This window comes from Panthera uncia, chromosome F1 (assembly GCF_023721935.1).
Source record: "Panthera uncia isolate 11264 chromosome F1, Puncia_PCG_1.0, whole genome shotgun sequence".
In the NCBI taxonomy this organism is placed as follows: Eukaryota; Metazoa; Chordata; class Mammalia; order Carnivora; family Felidae; genus Panthera; species Panthera uncia.
In genome coordinates, this window is record NC_064813.1 from 13,310,063 (window position 1) to 13,332,011 (window position 21,949).

Here is a 21,949-nt window from a genome sequence, read left to right on the forward strand (position 1 = left end):
CAGAAATTCATAATCTGCAAGTGTTGTGTAATTCCAAGAGGTGTAAATTCCTAATTTGTTTTTGCTGCCTGTACAGTTTCTTAAGTGGCTCTATAAAGGACAAGGTGTTTTGCCCTGGAAAAACACAGCCCACTCTGTGTCTCTAACCAACAGAGACATTGTTGCTCTGTGTTGCTGTGTTGTGTAGCCAAACAACCCAACAGGGCCTGCAAACGTTGGTACCTGGAGCACACAACCGTTCCAGGAACGCGCCACATGATGTCATGTGTGTCCACATCTCTCCATGTGGCAGCGTCTCCTGTTCCGGGGTCTTTTCTTATTACCATTATTTAGTCACTGGGCCTTCATCATCTTTGGGTCCCCACCCCTGGCTCTCTAACTGCACTTCGAGGTACCCGGGTGCTTCCATCCATTCAACAGAATGGATTCATTTGCTGCTCGCCTGTTCACTGGAGCACGTTTTGCACTTTGCCAGTTCAATCAGCAACCATTTCTTTTGTGTTTTGATTGCAAAGACAGAACACAGTGGAGATCTACCGACTTCGGCCTTCTACCTAGTGGCCTAGAAATTCCAGTGTTCTCATTGGCAGAGGCCATTTACTTCTGTTTGAAAGCTATCTGAAAATCCTACTCCTCACCCCAAAGGAAACTACAGGTATGTATGCCTCCTTATTTCCAAACTCGCTGATTGCTTTTGTCTGTGTGAGCTGTCTTTTCTAGGGAAAAGAGAGGAAGTGAGGGAGATAATTAGGGAGGTAGGAAATGAACACTGATAAATATTTGGTGCTGGGCACTTTTGTGTGAGTAATGTCGCTTTGTTTAAAACTCAAACAATTCTACATAGCTCTTTTTTTTATTTTATAAGCAATAAATCTTAAGGTGTTCAAGTAGGTTGTTTGGAGTCACATGGCCAATCAGTTGCAGACACAGAGTTCAAACTAGTTCTGCTGCCTCTAAGTCCATTCTGATTGCAGACTACCTAGCTCTTTCAATTCAATAGAGACTCCCAAGTCAACCAAGAGTCTAAGGGGAAGAAGTGTCAGTTTTGTCGTAAATAATAAAAGCCAGACATGGAGGTCTCAACCCTACAAAGGGCAGGTTGGCAAGTAAGATTTGGCAACAGCCCTAAGAAATCCCTCTGTATCTCCTTGCAAGTCCCTGGATCTGCTCCAGGACCAGGTGAGTTCGAGGGTCTGAAGGGCTCAGAAGTCTTCCTCTGCCCCCTGTAAAGGAGATAAATACACTTTGACTCTGTGCCCGGGGACTCTGATTTGATCTAGAAGGCAAGCTGCAAAGGCATACGACACATTCCCCCAAGTCCATCACAAAAATGTGACAGCAAACCTGAGCACAGGTAAGGGAAGAGGCTTTCTAATGGGAACCACAGGACACCTTAGCCTCTCAGACCAAGGAGATGTGCACATCCAACCTCAGAGTCAGAGATCTAGAGTCACTGCAGACTCAGCCCCTTACTAGCAGTGTGGCCACAAATCACGTCACACGATGACGCTCTTTGTTTTCTCATTTACTGGCGCTCAGGTCTCAATAAATATTTTTTCTCTTGGTTCCCCAAGGCAAATAGCACTAGAATAAGCAGCATCACACTACAAAAATCACATAAGGGTTACACAGCAAGATCTCCCCTCAAATAAATACCATGTCTTCAAAGGCAAAGCCAAATCAATTACACATATATATTTTTTATAAAACAAATACTTTGACGTCTCGACTACTCTGTGTGTGTGTGGGACTAGTCGGGGGGCGCTGAGGGAAAGGCAGCACTGGCTACTGAATCCACCTGACGTGTCGAGGGCCTCAGCGTGACATGTCTGATTTGCTGGAATCGACTGAGTGGTTCGCCCATCTGTCAAAGCAAAAGCTACGTTGGTGTTGACAGAAGCCCAAATTGTAGTACCAGGAAAAACTGCTTCTCAATCCCTATGACACTTACCTCCTCCAGTCTCTACTGACTGCCACGGACATCCCCATGTCCAGAAGACCTCATCCAGAATGCCCCATGTAGCTCTCCTTGGGGACTTTGTTCTGCATTATGGTCAGCCAGTCTTGCCTCTGTGCGAGGTTAAGAACCTCCCAGTCAATTCATGTAATATCACCATTGCATGGTAGGGGATGACCCATGACCAGCTGTTCTTCAGGACTCTAGAGGCTATGAATAAAAACTAATCTTTTTTGCTAGCCACAATTCCTCGGGTCCACAGAGACAAAGTGGAAGCAGAGGGTCCTTTTCATACTGAGGGGATGTAAAGTCCCAAGGGCATCAAGGTCCTGACTATACTAGTTAATAATAAGAACTAAATTTAAGTGAGCACTTACTATGTAGGAAACAGACTTCTACAATCCTTCTGACATATCAATCATTTAATTCCATAACAAATATTTAAGAGCTATTATTATTATTTCCGTCCCCACTGTACTAAAGAGAACACCGAGGCCCGGAGACAAAAAAAAAAAAAAAAAAAAAAGCTAGCCCAAGGTCACACTGCTAGTAAGTGACACGAAGAGTTAAACCAGAACAGTCCCATTTCAAAGCCCTCATGTTTAACCACAATGTGAGTCTGCCCCAGCTCAAAGATGACAAGAGGGTGTTTATGCCACCATGAAAGTTGAATGCTACGACAGGAGGCTCCTTCCAGTTTTGTCACAGGAGGACGCTCAGGCCACCCTTCTTCCAACAGGGTGCCATGGCCAGGCGAGTCGCAGTGATTGGGGCGGGTGTGAGCGGCCTGTCCTCCATCAAGTGCTGCTTGGATGAGGATCTGGAGCCCACCTGCTTTGAGAGAAGTAATGACATCGGGGGACTATGGAAGTTTACTGTGCGTAGCTCGTACCCTCCCACCTCTATCAATCATAATCCGGCTGTCGGCTTTGTCCCTGCTCAGGCATGGTGACTTCAGCCTATCTTGGGGACCACATAAGAAAGCAGCTCACTGGGTGGGGGTGGGCAGCCTGGGTGGCTCGATCAGTTAAGCTGGCTGACTCTTGATTTTGGCTCAGGTCATGATCTCACAGTTTGTGAGATCGAGCCCCGTGTCAGGCTCTTGTTGACATTTAGCACAGAGCCTGCTTGGGATTCTCTCTCTCTCTCTCTCTCTCTCTCTTTCTCTTTCAAAATAAATAAATGAACGTTAAAACAAAAAAAGAAAGCAGCTCACTACAACAACACGGGATTGTGCGCGTAAGGTGCCGATACTGTGCAGGATGCAGTCTGACAGGTGATGAACCCGGAGACTTAGCAGGGCAGGGCAGGGACAGTTGGAGGAGGGAAGAAGGAAGAGTTAGGTCCGCTACACAAACATAGTGTTGGAAGTTACAGTGGTTTCTGGACCAGGGACATTCTGAGGCAAAGGAACAAAGTGTCACATAGGTTAAACTGAATGGCATTGGTGAATATGGAGCACTGACACTTTTCGAAGGACGGAGGTTGGCCTCAGGGAGCGAAGCCCCAGCCCCCAGGCATTGTTCGGGTCTTTGGGAAGAGAACTGGCAAGAGTGAGGCAAGAATCCGGACCCTGTAGAGTTGGGGGTGGGTAGCTTTCACAGCAGTATCAGAATAAAAAAGGTCGAGATGCTGATCGGTCCTTCCAGGGAGAGGGGTGTGCATCCTGGGGGCTTATGCTTAGGGTTAGGCCAGCTGTTAGGTGACTTGAGCAACAGAAGTAGGGGCTGGAAGTGGCTCAATACCACCTGCCTCTGGCTGGTCCTGGGCATCACAGGGTCTTCGGCAGGGACCTAGGGATCTGTCCCAGCAGTGAGGTATAAAATGTCAGAAGATAGGAGGCCTTGGGGGGAAGAGAAGAGCAACATTCAGTGGGAGCTCAGCATGGAGGAGAGTACTTCAAACTGGTATGAATGAGGGAAGCCTTCATGGAGGAGGTGGCATTTGCCATTCATCGACAGATGGTGAAGAAAACAGAATGAGCAAATGTATGTAAGCAGAAATGGTCACAGCCCTGTGATTAATAGTGTACTAGGGGAGAAAAGTTTCTTTTGTTGTACCGTGAGCCTGATGGAACCAAATGGAGCCAAATGTCAATGTGGACAGAAAACACTGGGCCTGGTTTGTGTCCCTTCTGCTATTTGACCCCACAGTTTGTTTGGTTTTCTTCCCCTAAAGTAAGATAGATAGGGGAGCCTGGGTGGCTCAGTCAGTTAAGCGTCCGACTCTTGATTTCCGCTCAGGTCGTGATCTCAGTCATGAGATCGAGCCCCGCATTGGGCTCCGTGCTGAGTGTGGAGCCTGCTTGAGATTCTTTCTCCCTCTGGCCCACCCCGTTTGTGTGTGCATGCGTGCACACACATGCTCTCTCTTTCTCTCTCTCTCTCAAAAAAATAAAGTAATATAGATAAATTTTAGAAAATAATACTGAGTTAAAAAGAAAAGTACAAATTAAATATAATATCAATACCCATGAGAATTATATACCTGCACTATTAAAATTTCTATGTATGTTGTACATCTGAAACTAATGTAACACTGTGTGTGAACTATACTCAAATTAAAATAATAATAATAATGATAAATTTCAATGTAATTTCTTTCAGTCATATATATACTATTTCGTTTTCAAAAATGCAGTGATAGTGTTAATGTTCACCCATTCACCAAGTACCTGAGTACCTGTGCTTATAATGTCCCTCTACCAGGATGGGGACAAAATAGACAAGGACCCTGCCCTCCTTACAGTCTAGTAGGGAACAAAAACAGTAAAACACATTGTTACAGTGCAGTGTGATCAGGGCTGTGTTGGGAGTGCAGGGTGCTATGCGGCCGGAACAGCTACCTTAGAGACGGTGTCTTATGGATATTGACAGCTAAGAAAGATACTTAAAAGAGAAATAGAGATTAGCTTCAGCCATCAGAAGTTCATTGAGGCCTTATTTTTTAGAGAGAGAGAGAGAGAGATTGATAGAGCATGCAAGCTGGGGAAGGGGCAGGGGAAGAGAGAGGGAGAGAGGGAGAGAGAGAGAATCCTAAGCAGGCTCCATGCCCGGCACGGAGGCCGATGTGAGGATCCATCCCGTGACCCTGGCATTATGACCTGAGGTGAAACCAAGAGTCAGATGCTCAACCAACTATGCCACTCAGGTGCCCCCATCTGTGCTTTTAATATGCATGTTTTTGTTTTGTTGGTACGTTTTTTGAGTGTGTGAGGTTGCGACAAGACAACAGTGAGTTGAAGAGTCGATGAGAAAACAGAGGCTGCCCAGTATGTGATGATTTTTTTCATGAAGATTGATATAGGACACAGAGAGACAAGGCTGGAAAGGGAATAGATATAGGTTGAAAGGGAGTGTTGTTCTGTTTTTAAAAATTAGAGTCTTCAGTATTTTAAGTGCTGATGGGAAGGAGCCAATAAAGAGAGAGTGATTGAAAATATACATAGACAATAAATACAAAAATCAGTGAGGAGTTCTCTGAGTAAAGTCAAGAGAAAGAGGTCTAGGGCATGAGTTGAGGGAGTGAGGATGGCAAAGAAGGGGAAGAAAATAAGCAAGGGAGAGACCATAGGCCCCATGTTCATGGAATCGCTTAATGGCATTGTTAGTCTTGGAGAACCCTGTTAAATTTTGTTAACTTCTTTGTAGTTTGATAAAGATACTATGTTTAATAAGTCCAATCCCAACAACGATTTCTGATAACTATAGCATAGAGACCCAGTGCTGCATTTCCATGGAATTCTTTGGAATGGTGAGTGGAACACTGACTGCTAACAATCTCTTTTCTCTTCCTCCTGGCTCCCCCACCCCATCAAGCTAACTGTGCTCTCACCACAGGAAACTTCTAAAGATGGGATGACCAGGGTCTACAGGTCATTAGTGACAAACGTCTGCAAAGAGATGTCATGTTACAGCGACTTCCCCTTCCAAGAAGATTATCCAAACTACATGAACCAAGGAAAATTTTGGGACTATCTCCAAGAATTTGTTGAGCACTTTGACCTTCTGAAATACATTCGGTTTAGGGTAAGACACCTTGGGTCACGGAAGGTTAATGAATGGGGGCTGCTCATTCGGCAATCTAATGGAAATGGGATATTTAAGTAAATTCATTCCTGATTTTATCTCTATATGAACAAGGCAGATAATAAAGACTCCTCACTTCTCCTGCTTCTCATGTTTTACTCAAATAAGGCATTAAAATACTGAATATCCTGGTTCCTCTCCTGAATCCAAATTCTTATTCAGGATGAAATTTAGAATGTTTTTCTTTTTGAGAGGAAAGGAAAAATAAATTTTGCCCATGAAACCCACTGGGAAGAAGTGACTAGGAATCTGGACCACAGAAATTATAATGAGCCAAAATTCATCTTCCTGTGTTTTCCCAAGTCATTCAGTGTTGTAACTCACCTCCTTCTCACCGGGAGTAAAAACTGAATATTTCTTCCTTCCAGTGAAGTCATTCAGATGTTTTGGGTCATGCTCTCTATGACTACTTTTGAGACTTTGTACAAGTTACTTCTTTTCTTTTTTTTTTTTTTTTTAACATTTATTTATTTAGAGAGAGCGCGTGTGAGAGCACAAATGAGGAGAGAACAGTCTCCACACTGTCAGCACAGAGCCCGAGACCGGGCTTGATCTCACAAACCATGAGATCATGACAGGAACCGAAACCAAGAGTAAGACACTCAATCAACTGAGCCACCCAGGTGCCCCAAGTTGCTTCATTTCTTTAGGGGGGAGATAAACCAATATTGACAGACCTCCTGTCCTGAGACTCACTCAGCCCGCTGGAAGTAACAAACATGGTTACCATACCAGTCATTACATGAAGTCCAAAGGTGATTGATAGAAAGTGAGTGTTTGGGGGTGCCTGGGTGGCTCAGCCAGTTAGGCGTCCAACTTTGGCTCAGGTCATGATCTCACGTGTATGAGTTCGAGCCCCGCGTCGGGCTCTGTGCTGACGGCTCGGAGCCTGGAGCCTGCTTCGGAGTCTGTGTCTCCCTCTCTCTCTGTCTCTCCCCCACTCGTGCTCTGTCTCTCTCTGTCTCTGCCTCTCTCTCAAAAATAAATAAACATTAAAAAAAAACATTTTTTTTTAAGTGAGTGCGTGTCTTTTACTTTCAGACCACAGTATGCAATGTCACGAAGCGTCCAGACTTCTCTGAAACTGGTCAGTGGGATGTTGTCACAGAGACAGAGGGAAAGCGGGACCGAGGTGTCTTTGATGCTGTCATGGTTTGTACTGGACATTTCCTGAATCCTCACTTGCCTCTGGAGTCCTTTCCTGGTGAGTCACTTCTACCCGAGATCGTGCCTACTCTGCTGGGTTATTCTAGAAGAAAGTTGTTTATTTGCCATTGGAAATAATTCATGATGATTATAAGTGACTTGATGCTCAACCTCAGAAAAAGTGTGTACAAAATAACTTGGAAAGGTAGGAAGCTATGGAGGTGTCAGGCCTTATTACTTACTTATTAATATAAATGCTGTTGTTATTATTTAAGCTTTATCGTGCCGGATCTGATTCAAGTTCAGTGATCACATAACCCTATCAGATGTGTCATAAAAAAAAAAAAAAAAAAAAAAAAAAAAAAAAAGCCAAGCTTTTGAATTCTGTCATTGAATTACAGGTCATTTGAGTCAGGAGTAAACTGCAAATCAATAACTTAATTAATAAACAAACAAACAAACAAAGTGAGAGCATAAAGAAACTTGACAGATTTGTTTTTAAGAAACATAGCAGTTGGGGCACCTGGGTGGCTCAACTGGTTAAGCGTCCAACTTTGGCTCAGGTCATGATCTCACGGTTTGTGAGTTCAACCCCCGCATCAGGCTCTGCACTGACAGTGTGAGGCCTGCTTGGGCTTCTCTCCCCCCTGTCCTCTCTCTGCCCCTCCCATGCTCTCTCTTTAAAAATAAATAAATAAACTTTAAATATATATATTTGAGAAAGAAAGAAAGAAAGAAAGAAAGAAAGAAAGAAAGAAAGAAAGCTTTCAAGGAAGACTATGAAGAATAAAGCTTGCAAACCTGGGCCAATGAAGAAAATGAAATGTAAACCTTATAAACGTAATCTCATAATCAAATTAACAAAATATCGTATTCAAAAAAATGTCTTAGAGACCCAGCGGGAGACCTCAATGCATACTATTGCAAAGAAGCAATATTGTAAATGATGGTCCAGCTTGCAGCTAGCCTGGGGGCTCAATCCACAATGGCACAGCAGTAAAGAAATACAGAACTGCCTGTTATAGCAATGTTTCTATGGGGAGATGTTTCACAAGATGTGATACTATGTTTTGGAATACAGTATCTTGTCAGGTTTGGGTTGGCTCGCCCTCAGTTGTACTTAGACTCTGACTAAAAGATGCTGTTGCAAAAGATCAACCAAGAGCTGAGAGGCGAGGATCCTTGCGGCAGTATAATGTATGTAATCTGGGAGAGCTGGTCCGAAGGAAAGAGACTGGGCAAACACAAAGGAGAATGACAGGAGAGTTTGGGATCAATACAAGAGCAAACATTTCTGCATACTTTAATGATCTCTGGGGCGGGGGGTGCGGCTGACTGCAGTAGAAATAGCCGTGTGCCCTTCTCTTTTGCCACAAAACCCAGATTATAGAGAAGGAAGAAATCCACATATACAGATGTCAGAGACTCCTCCTGAGGAGGTCTTAGTTTAAGACCAGACTTCAGAAGGATTTGTCACAGGAGGACACCAGGCCAAATATGCCAATGTCCTCTGTGTTCCTAGCATGGGGTATCTTGGTGAGTAGGCATGCTTTCAGGTTTCCAAAGAGTCCTGGTCTGCTACAGTTCCCCCGGGACATTGGCCCTTGGTGATAAGTGGCATTTAACATAATAGTTATGAACAAAGTTCTTCATGCCCAGCCCAACATGGGGCTTTAACTCATAACCCTGAGATCAAAACCTGAGCAGAGATCAAGAGTCAGACATTTAATTGACTGAGCCACCCGGGTGCCCCTAGGAGCAAAGGTCTAAAGTCTGGTAGCCCGGACCACGTGCCAGCACTGGGCAAACTTAACCCAGTGATTCCATTTAGAGAGTGGTTTAAGAATTAAATGAGTTCAGGGCACCCGGATGGCTTAGCCAGGTAAGCATCTGACCAGCTCAGGTTCGTGGGTTCAAGCCCCGCGTCGGGCTCTGTGCTGACAGCTCAGAGCCTGGAGCCTGCTTCTGATTCTGTGTCTCCCTCTCTCTCTGCCCCTCCCCCGCTCACGCTCTATCTCTGTTTCTGTCTCTCTCTCTCTCTGTGTCTCTTTGTCTCTCAGAGCAGGCCTGCTCTGTGGGGCTTGCCCTTCCTCTCCCCCGCCGCGCAATCTCGGGCCATTCCCACCGCTTTTCTGTCAGATCATGGCAAGCCCTCTCATCGCTTTAAAATCACCCAAGAAAATTCTCATTTTCCTAATGAAAACATCTTGCCTCCTGGAATAGTCAAAACTTGCAACCACATGTAACGGTGGGGCTTCCCCTCCCCTGGCCGGAGCCTGCTTTGGGCTGGACGCTCAGTGGGAACGGGAGGCACCCATGGCTTTCCCCCTTCCTCTCCCAGTGCCTCCTCTTGCCAAACCCGTCACCCACCAGCTACAGTCTCTAACCCTAGACCCTTCCGGAATTAGAGTCACAGGGGGCAGGGAGGGTCTTTCTTGACTGGCACCAAGCAGGCGCTAGTTTTCTCTGGCCGCAGACGTGCCTAAGACTGACACTTTGCAGGGTGCTTTCTTGGTTCTGCTTCAGAGGGACATTCCATGAAGGGGGATCTCTCAGTGCAGCCCCTTAGCATGGGCCGCACCCTCTCGCTGACCACGCACAGCTCCTTGAACCCTAGCTCCTCCCCCAGTCATCTCCACACAGACTGTCTTTAGGGTCTCATTGCCTGGGCAGATAGATGCCTGTCTCATGCAAAGTTCCTTTCAGTTGGCATCAGGGGCACCTGGGTGGCTCAGTCGGTTAAGTATCTATTGATCTCAGCTCAGGTCTTGATATCAGGGTCATGAGTTCAAGCCCCGCGTTGGACTCCACCCTGGGCACGAAGCCTGCTGAAACAAAAATTCGCATCATGGGGCTCCTGGGTGGCTCAGTCTGTTAATTCTTGATTTCAGCTCAGGTCACGATCTCACAGTTCGTGAGTTGGAGAGCCCTGCATCCGCCTCTGGGCTGATGGCTCGGAATCTGGAGCCTGCTTTGGATTCTGTGTCTCCCCTCTCTCTGTTCCTCCCCCACTCACGCTCTGTCTCTGTCTCTCTCTCTCAAAAATAAACATTAAAAAAAAAAGTTGTTTTTAATAAATAAATAAATAAATGTTACTGAGTAAATGAATCAGTCAATCACTGTGGTAGAAGATTGAACCGGAGTTGGGGCGCCTGGGTGACTCAGTCGGTCAAGCATCCGACTTCAGCTCAGGTCACGATCTCACGGTCCGTGAGTTCGAGCCCCGCGTCAGGCTCCGGGCTGATGGCTCGGAGCCTGGAGCCTGCTTCCCATTCTGTGTCTCCCTCTCTCTCTGCCCCTCCCCCGTTCATGCTCTGTCTCTCTCTGTCTCAAAAATAAATAAACGTTAAAAAAATTAAAAAAAAAAAAGAAGAAGAAGATTGATATATTCTAGGAGACAGTTTCATTTTTTTATATTAAAATTTCAAATGTACTTGAAGTATTGGGGTGAGAAGCTTTTAAACTCTCTAAACTGCAGGGTTTCCTTCCAGATTCTTCATCAGAGTTTCATCTCACTGATGGTCACTGTCCCCATCACTCTTGTTTCCTCTGCCACCTCACAATGTCCATTTCTGCAGCCACCGCTGGAAATACCTCTACTTCCGCTGTTGCGACCAGTCTTCATTTTTATGAATCCATGGCTTATGGCTTTTATACGTGCCAAGGAGATAATTACCAAAAATAAATCAAGAGAAGAAATATTTGGATACATGAGTCCTTCTCATGTATACAAATACCATAAGAGTGATACTTGTATCAACGGTGTTCGGAACTTGAAAAAACAGTCAGTAACACAAATGTAAATACTGCAAGAATAGAGTATAAATAAGCATATGGTATAATAAAGCATTAAGCCTATAATAAAGAATAAAGTAAAATAGGCATAAAGTAGCAAGCCTAAGCCACAAAAATCATTATGTATAAGAGAACTTGCCACAAAATTTCTTTTGTGGAAAATTATAATTGAATTAAAATTCACTTGTAAATATGTTCTATACACAAACCATTTTCTTATAGAATATATCTGTTGGGTAAAATAACATGCATCAGTGATCTACTTCTTGCTCAGGATGTTCAGGGTCGTGCATGAGATGTTTCTTATGGTCTGCAGTGACCTTGATTTCCCCAAGTAATTGCTTTAAAAGGGAGCACTCATGTGGAATTTAAATTTTCCCGTATTTTTAAATCTCCTGCAGGTTGTACTAAAGCTATATCCAGGCTCAGAGAATCCAATGGGAGAAGAAAATGATACGTGGCTTCTATGTCCTGCAATTAGCAGCAGGAGCAAAAGGCTGACATATTTCTGGAACTTTCCTTTTCCTACAGACCCTATGCCTGCATACTAGGGAGTTATAAAACTTTAGATGCTTCTGATTTTCTGATCCCTCCCTCCCCTCAGGTATTCATAAATTTAAAGGCCAGATCCTGCACAGTCAGGAGTATAAGAGCCCAGAAGGCTTTCAAGGCAAACGCGTGTTAGTGATCGGTCTTGGGAACACTGGAGGGGACGTGGCAGTGGAACTCAGTCGAACGGCAGCTCAGGTACACAAGGGTGAATCCACACCCCCACCCCATCATCATTTCTGGTGGCTGGAGAGAGGGATACAAGACCATAAAGCACATTGGCCGATTGCTAAGTCACGTGGACCCAACGTGAGTGTTTAAAAAAAAAAAAAAAAATCCACACATAACAGAATTGAAACATCTCCAAGAGGGGTCAAGGACACTGTGTGGATGCCAGACCACGAGGCATTTTTTCAGAGGCACTGTTTCAGGAACAAGACCAAATGAATAAATTACTCCACCCAGACCACTGATCTGTTTTTACACTCTCTCTTCATAATTCTGGCGAAACCCCCATATAAAAATAGAAAATGGAAGTTATTTTCTGAACATGTCCAAATTTTCTATTCGAAGTCACATTTAGAATTTGTTTTCAGATAAAAACAGCCTTCACTTTGCCCACGAAGTGTGCAGAATGACTTTAGAAAGTCCAAGCATAGATTTGCAAGTTAGAAATCTGCTCCACTTTAACATATATTATAGGACATTATTAGATTTGGGAAAGAGATTTTTTTTAATTTTTTTTTTAATGTTTATTTATTTTTGAGACAGAGAGACAGAGCATGAACGGGGGAGGGGCAGAGAGAGAGGGAGACACAGAACCGGAAGCAGGCTCCAGGCTCCGAGCCGTCAGCCCAGAGCCCGACGCGGGGCTCGAACTCACGGACCGCGAGATCGTGACCTGAGCTGAAGTCGGACGCTCAACCGACTGAGCCACCCAGACGCCCCGGGAAAGAGATTTTTAAGATTTTTATTGAACTCAGTTAAAATTGCTTTCCCAAAACTCCACTTTACATTCTGTATTATTTGTATGTAAAAGGTCGCCAGGTCAACAGTGCACATACCTACTAGCACTATAATTTTTATAGTGAACATGATAAAAATACTTAACAGATATATAGATCAGGAAAAAGTGACTTATAAAAACGAAAACAACAGAAACAGTCATTTGTAGTTCTATGTACAAACTCACCAGTTAAAAACAGAAGCTATGAAGGAAATCTTGCCATTTGCAACAACATGGATGGAGCCAGAGAGTATAACGTTAAGTGAAATAAGTCAGAGAAAGACAAATACCCTAAGATTTCACTCACGTGTGGACTTTAGGAAACAAATGAGCAAAGGGAGAAAGAGGCAAACCGAGAAACACACTCTTACCCACAGAGAACAAGCTGAGAGCACCAGAAGGGAGGGAGGTGGGGGGATGGGCGAAATAGGTGATGGGGACTAAAAGTGCACTTGGCGCGATGAGCACCGGGTGATGTGTGCAGGGGTTGAATTACTATATTGTACACCTGAAACTAATATAACTCTGGATGTTAATTAACTGGGATTAAGATAAAAACTTCTTTAAAAAGGACAGATGTTATAAGAACATTTGAAGCACATCAAGCAAACATGCTACAAAATGATGTACGTATATGTATCCTTCCTTACTTTTTAGGTACTTCTCAGTACTAGAACTGGTGCCTGGGTTATCCACCGCTGTTCAAATGGGGGTTACCCCTATAATATGGTGATTACAAGAAGATACCTTAATTTTATGGCGCAAGTTCTGCCCTCATGTGTACTAAACTGGATTCAAGAGAGGCAAATGAATAAAAGATTTAACCATGAGAATTATGGATTAAGTATTACAAAGGGGTACTTAAATTTTTTATTTAATGGGAAAATTATTGAACCGATAATTTGAGGGCACCTGGGTGGCTCAGTCCATTAAGTGTCCAACTCTTGATTTTAGCTTAGGTCATGATCTCAAGGTCACGAGATCAAGCCCCCAGTCAGGCTCTCCACTGACAGCATGGAGCCTGCTTGGGATTCTGTCTCTCCCTCTCTCTCTATGCCCCTCCCCCACTCACTCAGGTGCATGCACGTGCTCTCTCTCTCTCTCTCTTTCTAAATAAACATATTTTTAAAGAACAATCAATAATTTTTAATTCTACTTTATTCAGAACTCAAATCTTCAGTAATTATTATGCTGCCTTTATTTATTCTGCTCTGGGCTTAGTTCCTTAAGACAGTGTCCATCAGGTACCCCAAATAGGAATATTCTCTGTCTGGTAACAAAAGTAGTAATTCATGAGGCTAGAATATAATGAAAGATAAAAACTTTTCATTTCTTGAAAAGTCAGGATGTTAGCTTGAAAGTCAGGACGTTAAAATTGGCTTTGAGGAGTCTTGAAATGGGCACCATCTACAAATGGAATATTTGCAGCATCTTGAGTACAGATGGCCAGCTCTTGCCAATGATTCTCTGGCTGAATGATTAGAGGATGAATTTCCAATAGGAGTTCCTAAAATTAAACATTTTAATATAACATACATCTGTATGAAGCTGCACATGGCAAGGAAAAGAAAACTTTTGAAATGAATGTAAGGTCATTAAATGTGACTTCTATTTTATGCTTGACCCAAATATTTTTTTTTTCTTAAGACAGCTCTCAACTTACAAAGAAAATTAACAGCAGTGGATGATTTGATATGTCAATTTTATAAAGACATTATATCTGCCATGATTAGATAGAATGATGTTTGTAATAAAAAATATTTTTCTGCATAACTTGGTTCAGATTTTTTTATTTTTATCCAAAAAGTTTCTTGCTAATTTCCTCTTTGTCTAACGTCAATCCTTTGAGGCCTGGGTGATGTGAGACCTGATTCTTAAATGGATTGCTGTATACTCGGTCCTAATTCTTCAAGAAAAGCATTGCTCCAGAAATGAATTTCAAGAGACAGAGAATTTTAAACCCCAGGCAGGAAAGAATAGGTTTAGCCATTTTCCACATGCCTTCTACTGGAAGCAGAAAAACAAAAGATGTTATTGAAACAGTAAGTTGGGTAGACAACTTTGAACTAGACATTGGTCAATTCACTCCCTTGGCTTGGCAGATAATTCCCCTGAGCTGACCAAATACATAATTTGCTCAAGCGTCTCACAGATACAACTACAATGAATAATTTTCTCTTCTGTGTCAAAGGAGAAAACCAAAATTCATTGTGAATGATGAACTGCCAATCTGTATCCTCTGTGGGACGGTCACTATGAAAACCAGCGTGAAGGAGTTCACGGAAACCTCTGCTGTCTTTGAAGACGGAACAGTGGAGGAAAACCTCGACGTTGTGATCTTTACGACAGGATACACATTTTCTTTTCCCTTCCTTGAAGAGCCTCTCAAAAGCCTTTGTACAAAGAAGATATTCCTGTATAAGCAGGTCTTTCCTTCAAACCTGGAGAGGGCAACGTTAGCTATCATTGGCCTCATCAGCCTTAAAGGATCCATCTTATCAGGCACAGAGCTCCAGGCACGTTGGGCCACAAGAGTATTCAAAGGTACCTTGACTCTATTTAAAGCCCTACGTGATCAACTGAGTTTCCAGTTAGTGTCTTGTGATTCAGCCAAAATGGAACAGATGTGAGCTAACGTACCATAAGATATTTCAAGTTTAGGAAATATTTAATTTCATATATGAGTAATATTGTCATGGGTGTGCTTATGTCACTAATGTGACGGTGGAAAAAAGGTTTTGGTTGTGTGGATGGGATTAACTTGCACAGCAACATATAATCATGTTCTCAGATTAACTGAAATTGTTGGAAGCTTTGGGATCCTTATTCTGTTCTACTCTAGCTTATTTACTTCTAAATCTTTCTATTTATTTCTAGAAGTAGAACTCTATATCCCTTCCAAAGGAAGTTGCTGGAATAATGCAGACTGTGAATAAAGTTGAGTTCTGAGGAGATGGTAACCTTTGAGGAATGCCTATAAAAAAATATTTTAGACACTAGACACTAACTGCTGTCAGTTTTCACAGTAAGAGCACAGATGATGGAGTCGGGGTTACCAGGGTCTGATCCCGACTCTAAAACTCACTATCTTTGTGAGGACCTGTCTGAATCTCAGCCCCTTCGTCTGTAAAATGGGGATAATAAAACATCTTTCACAACAGTTTTGTGAGATGGATAATGTCTGCCGACCACTTATCATGGTACCTGGCACACAGTGAACTCTACTAATTGATAACTGGCATTCTTACTCTTGCTGTTACTATCATACCTCTCCAAAGTAGGGCAGGTTTTAGATTAGTAAGCATTTTAAAGAATTGCATTTGTATGATTTTTTTATTTTTTTAATGTTTATTTTATTTTATTTTGAGAGGGGGAGAGACAGAGCGTGAGCAGGGGAGGGGCAGAGAGAGAAGGAGACACAGAATCCGAAGCAGGCTCCAGGCTCTGAGCTGTCAGCACAGAGCTGGACACATGGCTCAAACTCACAAAGTGCGAGATCATGACCTGAGCCAAAGTCGGACGCTTAACTGACTGAGCCACCCAGGCGCCCCTGATTTTTTAACTATAAACAGCAATCACAATTGAGCCAACCAGGTGTTCTTTAGCAGAATTGTGTCATTAATGAATAAAAACAATCACCAGTAATTTATCAACAGTATATAACACAGTACTAAGTTGTGTCGACTTCATTCACCCTCTACAAATGTAATAGACCTCAGATTCTGCACATTTTCATTAAATGATCACAAATATTTCTTTCTTTAAGCCCAGTTAAAGTGCTTTCACAACATTATCTGGTTATATTAAAACCTCAGAAGACTCTTAAGTACGTGGTGTTTTAAGGTTTTTTTAATGTTTTGTAATGAGCTCAAAAATGCTCACCAGAATGATAGAGCTGACAAAACAAAACTCAATTAGATGACGCCACAGGAGGGATTGCATGCTTCTCCAGAGAGCCTCCAGACGCAATCTGAGAACCACTAGGTAAAGTCTTGCCCGCTTTTTACAGGGTAAAGTGACTCTAGTGGCAAGCACACGACGGGGCTAAGTCAGACCTATCTCAAGCAGATACTAACCCCCCCACCCTGGGGCCAGCACTTGGCTCCGGTCGGATGAGCAGAGTCCAAGAGCTGAGACCGTCTAGGAGAGAGACCGAGAAGGAACACATGCCCACAACCACTCAAGAGGTCAGAGCCTAGTCTCTCTGTGAGGCTGAGGGACCACCAGGCGCTTCCACGCGCGAGGCTTCCGGTACAACAGGAGTGAAGACGTGTCAAAGCAGGGCTATAAAAACAAGGTCATTTTAAGTAGTTACACTTAACCCACGAATAGCTTTAACGCACACATACAAACAGGGGTATACAAACAATACAATACAAACAGTATATATGAATATATGTAATGTGCAAGCAGGTAAATGAGCTGGAGCAGGTACCGATGGCCGATGGGTCAGCGCAGGCTGAGGGCTGGGTGACGGGGGCGTCCATCCTCATAATTCTGGCAGTAGAATGCCACGAACCCTGGTTAAGTGGGTTTGGAGGGGCATTATGCTTCCAGAAATTACCTCTAGTTCCAGTCTAAGCTTTGACTATTACACGTCCTAAGGATAGAGCAGTGGGGGGCCAGAAACGAGGGAGAAGAGAACGCAAAGGAAAAGGCACATGTGACGTTAATGTTCTTTCCAATGTTTCTCACAGGACTCTGTAAGATACCTCCGTCTCCAAAATTGATGGCTGAGGCTACGAAAAAGGAGCAGCTCATAGAAAGGTATGACACGACATGCAGCTTCTTCGGGAAAACCTACCAATGTATTTCCGTACCCACAAACCTGCATCGGAGCCAGAAGAATATGCTTTTAATCCCAACTGTTCCGCCAACTAGATGTGTGGTCTCGGATGTGTTAGGTGGGGGTACCAGCTCCTCTCAGCAGAATACAGAGCCAGGGCCCCAACAGGTGGCAACCTTGAGCTCACTTGGCCCCCAGAACCCCCTTGTGTCTTTGTTCTTGTGTCTCTTAGGCTGCTCTTTCTCTGCAATTCCTGGTCACCTCTTCCTCGCTCCTAAATATTGGTGAACCCCAACCTTAATCCTCAGATCCTTTCTCACTTCTACGAACACCCACTCCTAGGCAGCCTCACCCAGGCCTGTGGCTCTCAATTCCATCACATAGTCATGACTGCCAAGTCTCTCCCTCGAATTCCAACTCCTAATCCAAGTCCCTCTAGATATCTCCACTTGGATACCACTTAGATATCTCAAATTTAATACAGCTAAGAATGAACTCTAGCCCTCTAACACCTGCCCACTCATCCTGCACCCGGGCTGCTCTGAGACTTTTCTTCCCCTTCTCAGTCACTGGCTACTCACTCTGGGTGATCAGCCAGAACCCCTGAGCGATCCTTTTCTCCTCTTTTTCTCTCCATAGCGCACATCAGCAAATACTGTCAGCTCCTACCTTCGAACAGAAGGTAGAAATCCAGACCCTTCTAGCTACCCCCACAGCCACCCCAGACCAGGCCACTGTCACCTCTCACTAGGACACTGGCTGTCACCACTTATCTGGTCTCCCAGCCTCCTCTCTGCTCTTATACAGAGAATGTCAAGTCTTGACACTGTGGCAGAAGTGAGGAGCACCACATTGTCCTTCTGGTCAAAACCCTCTAATTGCTTCCCATTTCACTCCCAGAAACTTCCCTGGGGCTCCCCAGTGCTCCAGAGCAACCAGCTGTCTCTGTGCCCTCACTGCCTACTGTCCTCCCACCTCACCCATACTGCTCCAGTCCGAGGCAGCCTTCTCCCTGGTCCTCAAACACCCCAAACCTAGCCCCCTCAGAACCTTTGCACTTACTCTAACCTCTGCCTGGAATGTTCTCCCCTCCCCTCCCCCCATACCTACAGGCTCACTCTGTCAAATACCGCCTCCTAAGAGAAGCCTTCTCTGACAACACTGTATAAATATGGCGGCCTACTCAATCCCTTCATTGCATTCCCCCCCTCCTTTATATCTCTTCATAATACCTATTACCACCTGATTTATTATATATCTGCTTGGCTGAGGGTTTTTATAGCCTGTTAGTTTCCTCACTAGAAGGTAAGGTTCTTGACAACACAGACTTTGTTTTATTCATTGTTAGATTCCTGGCAGCTAGCATGATGCCTCATGTGATATTTATTGAAGGAATGAATGAATGAATGTCATTAGGACATCATGAAAGTTTACTAACCACAGAAATAGGTAGGAATAAAGCTTTCATATACATGATACCCACATCTGTGTCATGTTCAGGGCCCCATGTATGGCTCTCTCAACTCACAATTAATGTCAATAACAATAATTTAGGTGGCCATATATGTGATGCTTTCTGATCATGTTCATTCGTTCAATAAATGCTGTATTGAGACTGGATGAGATTTTACGCTTATATCAAATTCAAGAACCTAAAACATTATCTAGAACTGCTCTTCCAATTGCCTCCTTTTACCATCTCCTTTAACAAAATTACCTTCCCAAATACCTTCTGTAGATAAATTCTTATTTTTTTTTTTGCTTTGCAACATAGAAAAACATTCCCAAACATGGCTTGACTGTGATAAAAAGAAACAAAATGGCGGGAGGAAGGGTGACTTATAACTTGAAACTGAAAAATGATCCATCTTTCTCCCCTGCAGGGGTGTGATGAAAGACATCAGTAAAGACAAACTTGAGTACATCACCTACATGGATGACATTGCCGCATGCATAGGCACCAAGCCCAGTGTCCCATTTCTGTTCCTCAAGGATCCCAGACTCGCTTGGGAAGTTTTCTTTGGACCGTGTACTCCTTACCAGTACCGCCTAAAGGGACCTGGGAAATGGGATGGAGCCAGAAATGCCATCCTGACCCAATGGGACAGGACACTGAAACCCTTAAAAACTCGAATCGTCCCTGATTCCACCAAGCCTGGCTCCATGTCACATTATTTAAAAGTTTGGGGGGTACCTATCCTACTTGCCTCTCTTCTGCTGATCTGTAAATCTTCACTTTTTCTGAAGTTGGTGCAAGAATTTCCTCTTACCAGTATTTGGTGAGGATGAATCTGATTGGTTACAAGGGTTGTCCCGAGCCATATTAATTCTGTCTCCAAATATTTGTGTATCCCTCCTCTCCTCTCCATCATAACCACTATCTTTCAAGTTCAAGTCCAGTCATCTCTTACCTGAATTATTATACTTACTGCCTTCCTCTCTAGTCTCAGTGCCTCCTTTCTTGCCTCCCTTTCCAATCCATACTCTACTCTGCTACCTAAGCAATTATGTAAAATAAAAATATTGTCATTGTTTCCATAAAAATGCTGATTGGAATAAGATGACACTCAAATTAGTTAATTTGGTGGAAATTTTAATATAGAGATTTGGGTTTGGGCAGACTGTAAGGAAATCATAGGGATAATGAAATACTCCCAGACTAGTAACAATGAGATATTTTTACCATTCTGAGGCCTAATGAGGCAAGGGGAGAAAACAATTATAAATGAGACAGAGAGACTTTTTTGTGGAGAGGGCTACACCTCAAGAGTTACGGCCTTCAGCTGACAGATGAAGGCAGTCCATGGTGACCCCAAAAGTGCAAAGCTTGGGAATAAGTTCCCTAAGTTTATTTTCTTCCCTCCCTCTGACCCCCTGCCCATGCTCCCCAATGGCCTAACCCAGCCAAAACTCAAAGGGCAAGGTTACCAACTATTGTGGATTGAATCGTGCCCCTCAAAAAGTTATATGCAAGTCCTAACCCCTGGTACCTATACCTTGTTTGAAAATAGGATCTTTGTGAATGTAATCAATTTAAGATGAGATCATACTGAAGTAGGGTGAGCTAAATGCAATATGATTGGTGTCCTTATCAATGACGATAAGACACACCAACAGAGACACGGGAGAAAATGTTGTGTGAAGACGAGCAGAGGTCGGAGTGATGCATCCACAAGCTGAGGATGGCCCAAACGCCGGAAGCTAGGAGAGAAGCATGAACAGACTCTCCCCCAGAACCTCCCGAGGAAATCAATCCTGCTAACACCTGGGTTCCAGACTTCCAGCCTCCAGAACGGTGAATGAACAAGCCACCTGGTTTGTGGTATTTTGTGGTGGCAATCCTAGGAAACTAACATACCGACTGATGTCACCCACGGAAGTCGGCCTCCTAAAGTGCAGTCAGAGCAAAGACAATGGAGAGCATATACGGAAGGGCAGACAGAAAGGATCCAGTGCAGACTGTTTACTATCCTTCAAAATTCCTCCTCTGATTAGAGATAATCGTCCAAATTACTGAACCTGGAAGAGGAGACCCTTCGTGATCTGACCGCATTTGCCCAGGTCGCCAGAGTCCTGTCCTACAGCTTCCCCCACTCCACTCTGGACCTACCATCCAACACTACCGAACTGTCAGCTGCGCCATACCTCCTCTCTTTGGCACAAGGCATTGCCTCCACTGGGAACTCGAATCCACCCAACTCTCTTTCGAGAGAGAGATCGATTATCTCCCTCTGTGAAGCCTTCCCTGGATCCTTAAAGCAGAGTTACCTCCAATTTGTAACGACTGCCCTTCATGTACTGCTTTGTCGTTGCCCTTTTCTTACTGTCATGTACAGTGGACCCTTGAACAATGCAGGTTTGAACTGCATGGGTCTACTTATATGCAAATCGTTTTCAATAAATACAGTACAGTCCTATAAGTATGTTTTCTCTTCCTTACGATTTTCCTCATAACATTTTCTTTTCTCTATTACTTTATAGGAATACAGTCTATCATACAAATAACACACAAAATATATGTTGATTGACTTTATGTTATCAGGATGGCTTCCGGTCAACAGTAGGTGATTAGCGTACTAGTAGAGTTAGATTTTGGGGGGAATGAGAAGTTATACAGATGTTTTACTGGGCAGTGCTGCGTTGTTTAAGGATCAACTGTAACATTCTTTTTGTGTCTGTCTCCTAACAAATGAGAAGTTACTGAGGGGAGTTGCGTCTTATTCAGCTAAAACACTGCCTGATCCAAAATATTGCTAAATAAATATTTGATGGCTTACCAGTTGCCTCACCAGCTGACGTTTCTTGTCTGTGTTCTCCTACCCAGATTCTTTCTCCTGCCAACATGATAAACATCCTCAGGTCCCCTCAGCCATGCAAACGAACAAGAACAGTTCACCAACAGCAAGAAACCCATATGGCAAATAGAGTCAATATGGCTATACAATAACTGGCAACCATGTGTCCTGGTTGAAAGCACTCTCTCTGACTTGGATTATAATCCCAGTTCTGCCATGAGCTGTGAGGGCTTGGCCAAGTGACTTAGCCTGGCTAAGCCTCAGTATCCTCATCTGGAAAACGAGGAGAAAGGTCATAATGGCATCTACCTTAAAAGCAAACAGTGA

At 43.7% G+C, this 21,949-nt stretch overlaps 1 protein-coding gene across 1 annotated transcript; it reads left to right on the forward strand.

Annotated features, from left to right (window-relative positions):
• The first annotated feature begins 239 nt into the window (after positions 1-239).
• On the forward strand, positions 240-21,645 carry LOC125925144 (dimethylaniline monooxygenase [N-oxide-forming] 4-like). The gene is given in 10 exon segments (XM_049633929.1): positions 240-655; positions 2,697-2,834; positions 5,797-5,985; positions 7,087-7,249; positions 11,591-11,733; positions 13,199-13,398; positions 14,733-15,085; positions 17,239-17,308; positions 19,211-19,596; positions 19,599-21,645. Coding segments are annotated over 9 exon segments (1,692 nt in total). The 5' UTR covers positions 240-655; positions 2,697-2,702; the 3' UTR covers positions 19,655-21,645.
• Positions 21,646-21,949: the final 304 nt, after the last annotated feature.